The sequence below is a fragment of the Nematolebias whitei genome, chromosome 19 (assembly GCF_014905685.2).
Source record: "Nematolebias whitei isolate Nwh7 chromosome 19, NemWhi1, whole genome shotgun sequence".
Taxonomy (NCBI): domain Eukaryota; kingdom Metazoa; phylum Chordata; class Actinopteri; order Cyprinodontiformes; family Rivulidae; genus Nematolebias; species Nematolebias whitei.
In genome coordinates this window covers 14,167,754-14,174,299 of record NC_056516.1, presented here as the reverse complement: position 1 = coordinate 14,174,299, position 6,546 = coordinate 14,167,754, and the positions used below count along the sequence as shown (strand labels likewise).

At 43.8% G+C, this 6,546-nt stretch overlaps 1 protein-coding gene across 1 annotated transcript; it reads left to right on the top strand.

The window, feature by feature from the left end:
* Positions 1-239: 239 nt before the first annotated feature.
* On the top strand, positions 240-3,380 carry LOC119426077 (ubiquitin-conjugating enzyme E2Q-like protein CG4502). The gene is made up of 4 exons (XM_037693636.1): positions 240-459; positions 893-1,070; positions 1,129-1,907; positions 3,351-3,380. Exons 3-4 carry the CDS (start codon positions 1,167-1,169, stop codon positions 3,378-3,380), a joined length of 771 nt encoding a protein of 256 aa, XP_037549564.1. The 5' UTR covers positions 240-459; positions 893-1,070; positions 1,129-1,166.
* Positions 3,381-6,546: the final 3,166 nt, after the last annotated feature.

The window sequence follows — 6,546 nt, the reverse complement described above, 5'->3', positions numbered from 1 at the left end:
ACTTTTGACTGTGTAACTTTACACACGGTAAACCTTCAGTCTGAGAGTGAAGAGCTCTCATCAGAAAATAGGAAACAACAAGATGCATGAACTGGCGCTGTTTGAGCACTGGCCTGCTTTGACTTGGTGCGCTTTTATTTTGAAAGGCAGCCGTCCGCGTATGAGAACAGACGGTCTGAGGGGTGAGGGATTTTCTGTTGGGGGGGAGGAGGAGGGGGGGTTCGTCCTCGGCTGCATTAAAGCAGGAGCTGCCGCAGCTGCAGACGCACATCAAAACGGTCCTCCTCCTTCTTCACCAGCACCATCACCCTCCTCCTCTTTGCTGCAGCGCGCACCGACTCACGGACTCACTGCACGGTGGAGCTTGTTCTCCGTTTTACGCACAGCGGGATCGTGTGTCCGGGGCGTCGCGGCGGGACACGGAGCGCGCGCGCATTCTCCGAATTTCACCGGTCCACGGTAAGATGTCGGACAGCTGAAATGTTCTGTTTGAGAATGTGGAGCATTTAAGGACAGTGGGATACACGTCTAAATGATAGATTATACAGATTATACCTCATTGAGTTATGGAGATTAGACAGATGCCTTGTCTTTATAGAACCCATAAAGACGGCCGGTGCTTTATGTGGCCTGCGTCTCTGCATTATTCATGCCAGTTGTCCTGCAGCCTTCGGATCATCTTCCTTTGGTTTCTCCTTTGATAGTGACGGTTTCAGTCGCGGTGAACGCGCATCCTTGTCCTGAAGTGCAGCAGATCACCTCATTGGTTCTGCGGAGCGCATCGTCCGATAATGGAACAACCGCAGTAACAGGAGCTTAAAAAAGGGGGGGGGAGAAATGTTTATTTGTGGATCTGTTGTTTATGTGTCGTGTTGATGTGTTTTCCTTCCAGTCGCACCGTGTTGAGACGATGCACTGAGGAGAAACCCGGCGCAGGATCTCTCTCCCCCCACCCCTCCTCCTCCTCCTCCTCCTCCTCCTCCCCGGCGCGGTTGTTCGTCCTGAAGGCTGCAGCGAGCGGAGGGAGGTGGATTGCGGCACAAGTGGACGTTTCTAATCAGCATCCAGAGGTCGAGTCTTAGAACGGGAGCCCACTCGACAGGGTGAGTGTCGCCCCCTGAGGAGGAGGAGGAGGTGGAGGAGGACGGGTAGAAGCCTCCTAAATTATGGCCACCTTACTGCGGAAGATCGGTCTGATCCGCCTGCACGACCGAGACACCGAGGACCCGAAGCACCACCAGGGCTCGCTGAAGGGGACCAAGGGGTCCCAGAAGAACAACGCCAACAAACACTGTCAGACCACCAACGAGACCAACCTGCTGAGCACCCCGGAGATCAAGGCGAGGAAGCTGGACCAGCACGGCAAGGACAAGCCGACCGGCAGAGAGAAGCAGAGCAAAGATGCGAAGGAGAAGCAGCAGACCGCGGGTGGAGGAGGAGGAGGAGGAGGTGGTGGTGGGGGAGTAGGCGGGAGTAAAGCCACCACCGCCGCCTCCATAGCACCGCTGGCGCCTCACCGGCAGCACTGCACCCAGGTGCGGACGCGCAGGCTGATGAAGGAGCTGCAGGAGATCCGGAGGTTAGGGGACAACTTCATCAGTGTGGAGCTGGTGGAGGACAACCTGTTCGACTGGAACGTCAAGCTGCACCAGGTGGACAAGGACTCGGCGCTGTGGCAGGACATGAAGGAGACCAGCACCGAGTTCATCCTGCTCAACGTCACCTTCCCCGACAATTTCCCCTTCTCGCCGCCGTTCATGCGGGTCCTGACGCCCCGGCTGGAGAACGGCTACGTGCTGGACGGGGGGGCCATCTGCATGGAGCTGTTGACCCCCCGCGGGTGGTCCAGCGCCTACACGGTGGAGGCGGTTATGAGGCAGTTTGCTGCCAGCCTCGTAAAAGGACAGGTGAGGGGTGGAGGGGGGTGGGGGGGGAGGGGGTGGGTGAACATCATGAGCCATCCCGCACATTAATCATCCCTGGCGCGTGCGTTATTAGTCATCACGCGCACTGGATGAGAGCAATTCTGTTAGGAATCCGTGCGTAAATCGTGCGTAAAGATATTTTTACGCACAATAAAAAAAATCTGGTCTGACAATAAATTGGTGTTTTAGTTCAGATGAATAAACATGCAAGTTTTCATCTGTTTATTATTTTCATCTGTTTTTTTATTACAAATCAGCCAGTGAAATATTTTCAGCAATTAAGCTAATTTTTAAATCAAATTAGTAGCCGTAAGTCTATGAATACAGTTTAAATTAGAATAAAACTTCAACATTATTTTATCATCTTCCAGTTTGTTTTGAACCAGAGGCGTATTTATATTTTTTAAAGGCCAAGGTATATACAAGCATGGGACCCCTCAAATTTCATCTTTATCGCCGGCTGCCTAAAGGCAAAGATGGATGATGTTTATGAGTCTCTCACCAAAATATTTCATGAGCCAAAGATTTTAATGAAACTCTCAGAAAGTAATAACTGGATGAACATCTACAACTAATTAAGTTGTGGACTTAACCTGATTCAAGATGGCCGCCACAGCCAATTGACCTTAGAAAACACAACAATAAAGCAGTCATTTCTACAGATATTATACCATTATTGTAATTATTATTAATATTATTATTAATGACACTACCTAAAGGGTAAATGAAAAAAATAAAATCTAAAATGAATTCATTCCCGTCACGTCAAGAGCTCCGATTGTTCGAGAGCTTAGCTGAAAAAATTACCAAGAACTATTTGGAGTCGACTGTCTGTTTTTAGCAAAATATCTTGTGAACTACTGGACAGATTTTAGTGAAACTTTCAGGAATGTGCCTCAACAAGTGATTGTTGTTTTGGAGCCAGTTCAGTTGAACATTGCCACCACAGACCAGTGACCTCAGAAAACACTAAACTGGTTCCAGTAATTTTAACAGGCATTGTTCTAAAACTTCATGTAGCTAAGATTCATTCATAAGACAAACTCCACGTTCTGCTTATTTGGCACGATTTTCACGTATAACTGTAGTATTAACTGTTGGGAGTCAACTGCTTTGTCTGTTAGCAAAATATCTCAAGAGCCACTGAACGTATTTTAATGAAACTCTCAGAAGGAAATCTTTGGATGTAATCCTAAAACCAGTTACCTTTTGGAGTAACTCAAATTAAAGATGGCCGCCACTGCTAATGAACACGATGCACACACAGCGCACACTCTGAGGGTGATGAGATCAGTAGAAAGATATTTTCAAGGTCTGACGTTAACTCCATCGTTTCTCAACATGAGGTGATGCCAGTCTGAAGCAGGGAGGGCGTTGGGTGACGTCATTTCATCAGATTCTGAGCTCTCGTTTGTTCTCTTGTAGTTTATCGTTGCCAACAGCTACAAGTCTTAGACAACAATAACAAGAAACTACAAGTCTTTCCTGTCGCATGATTCCAAATCAAAATGTTCTCAGCTGTTTGTTACAAGAGCAGTAAGACCTTGGTTTACCTGTGATGTTTGTGGGCACAAAGATGGAAAAAGCACCTGTCACACTGGAATATTTGTTCTTGAAACTGCAGCCATGTTTGTTTCACTCAAGCGTTAGTGACTCCTAGAATTTTAAGCTATTTGAAATTATACTTATATGTATCGCTTATCTATGGGGCGTCTGTCATCGCTGAGCCCCTAAGTGTTGGATCCTTCTCTGTATGAGCATTTGATGTTTCAACATTTTCTCTTGCCCGGTCTTTTTTCAGCTTTAAGGCGATATCATGTTGGTAAATATTGTTTGTCTGTATTTATGGCAGCCATTTCGTGCCGTGCGTCCCTCAGTATCTCCTCTGCAGTCGTGTTGCGCTCTTCTTTTATCACCTCCATAAATCAGCGGCGATCGACAACAAAGGCTCGACGCCACGGAAAAGTCCCGTTGTGTTCTCTCGTGCAGCCTCCCAGTATTTGTGGTCCCATCTGCTTGTTGTGAAGGAGAAATAAAACGTATTGAACACGTGATGACGGTTCAGAAAGACAGATGGAGACTCACAGACAGCAGGTACCCTACAGTCATCCTCAGTGATTTAGACTGTCTGGATTATATAATCATGTCAGATTTGTTTGTTCACATCCTCAGAGCGAGCAGCAGCTCTGCTGGTTCACTGAAAACAGCTGCAGGTCCACATTCACTCCAGGCTGCAGTCGTTGAAGCTGCAACTTCCTGTTCTGCATCCAGCGGGGAAGTGCTGTTTTAAAAGACCTTTTTTTTTACCATATGCCTGTCACTTCCTCTGTGGAGTCCTTCGTCTCTTTCTGTGTGCTGAAGCTCCATCTGTGTGACGTGCTGTCGTGTCCAACCTTAAGTTAACCGTCACTGCGTTCTCATCCCACCCTCAACACGTACTGGTGACGTAACTGAAATACAGAGAAATTGCATTTCCTGTGAAAATGCAGTGCGAATGCTTATTATCTTGCAGAGAAACAGCTGAAATTAACTTAAAAAAAAACATGCTCAGGAACTGAAATAGCTGAAATGGAAGAACAAGTTTAAAGAAGAAAGCAGAAAGAACAAATATTTGCTGAAACTGGTTTAAATATTCAGAAATTAGCAGAAAATTAGGAAATTGTCTAAAAATGCTAAAATTAGGGGGAAAAAAGGGATGAAAAGTAGCTGAAAGGCAGAAAAAAATCTTAAGCTACTAGAAGGAAATGGAAGGAGCGGAAATGAGGAATTAGCTGAAAAGTTCAAATTAGCATAAAAACAGCTAAATAAGTATCTGAAATAGCAGAAATATCTGAAACTAGCATAATTAAGCTGAAAGGAGCATACCAAGCTGGAATTAGTAGAAGGAGAGTTAATTAGTCTGAAAGGAGCAGAAATTTTCACGAAAAAAACTTGAATTAATCCGAAAAAAGCTGAAATTAGCTAAATATGCTAAAAAATATAATTTTCAACTTAAGGTACTAAAACTAAAGGTAGAATAAGCCTACATTTGCAGTAGGAAGTGGAGAGAGCACAAAGTTGCCCAATTAGGCTGAAAGAAGCAGAAATCAGCATAAAAAAGGGGAAATTAGCTTAAAAAAAAAAAAGCTTAAATTAGCACCCAAAAAAGGCTGAAAAGTAGATAAAAAGCAAAAAGAAGCTGAAATTACAAGAAGGAAGTGGAGAGAGCATATTTTTTGCTGACTTAGGCTGAAATTTTTTTAATGAGTGCAAAACATGTGGAATTAGCTGAAAAAGCTCATATTAGCATAATAACAGTTAAATAGTAGCTGAAATAGCAGAAAAAGTTTAAACTTGCAGAAATAAGCTGCAGCTATTTCTTACGTCTAACCTACAAAGCCCTCAACAACCTAGCTCCATCTTATATTACAGATCTTATGGTTCCATATTTTCCTAACAGAGCACTTCGCTCTCAGTCAGACTGCAGGTTTACTTGTGGTCCCTAGAGTCTCCAAAAGCAGAATGGGAGGAAGCTCTTTGAGTTATCAGGCTCCTCTCTTGTGGAACCAACTTCCAGGTCCTGTCTGTGGCTGACACATGGTCCAGTTTCAACACTGGGCCTGAGACGTTCCTTCTTGGTAAATCCTATAGTTGGCAAAATGTGAAAGGAGCAGTAAAAGGTTGTAAACAGATCTAAAGATTTGAGGGATATAAAATGAGCCTAATTAATTTTCTATGAGAACAAAAATGGCAGAAAAGGCTAAATATTTCAAAAAGCTAAAGTTGCCCCAGTCCCAAAAGTCACAGCAGGATTGTCCTGAAGGAGCTGAACGTTTTGATTTATGATTTGGTGAAATAGCTTGAAAACTGTGGAACAGAAAAGATGCAGAACAATGTACAGAAGTTAAAAAAGTGTGAGTGCCTCGTATGCGAGATGTCTGTGGTCACTGGACACGTGTCATCAAGAGAGGTAAAGCTGTGCCGCTTCAGGGAGAGCGAGGAACATTTATCATCTTGATTTGCTGTTGAACGATGGTGCAGCGGCTTCCTCCTGGAAACAGAAGGGATTAACTGAAGTAGAAAACACGCCTGAAATAGTCTTTTTGTAATCTAAGTGTTTTTTACTGTAATTGGTAGAAGCATATGGTTGTCACACACATACATTTTCATGTTGCAAACATTTCCATGTAGGAGATTTTACAAGTTAGAAGTGTCACCTCGTCCACTTTTCAAGAGTCAATAGTGAGACAGGATGGAATCAATGAGTTTGGATGTGAGGTACAAGAGGACGCATCATGTCCCATGAAAGTGAGACAGACTGGGGAAAAGACAAAAATGCCTTTATTTTATGTATAAATTCTTTCTGAAAATAAGAAGCTTTCATTACCATTTTTATTATTATTATTATTATTATTATTATTATTATTATTATTATTATTAAGCTTTTTTTAACCAGGCAAATCCCACTGAGATCTGAAGGGAGGCCCAGGGTTTCCCTTGTTTGCAAAGATTTAGGAAAGAGCGTAAACAGAGTCAAAATTACAGACTTGTTTCAGTCTTGGTCGACATTTACTGAAAAAGAGACACAACTTCAGTACTTAACGTAATATTTCAATTTATTTATCTAACTGTATGAATGAGC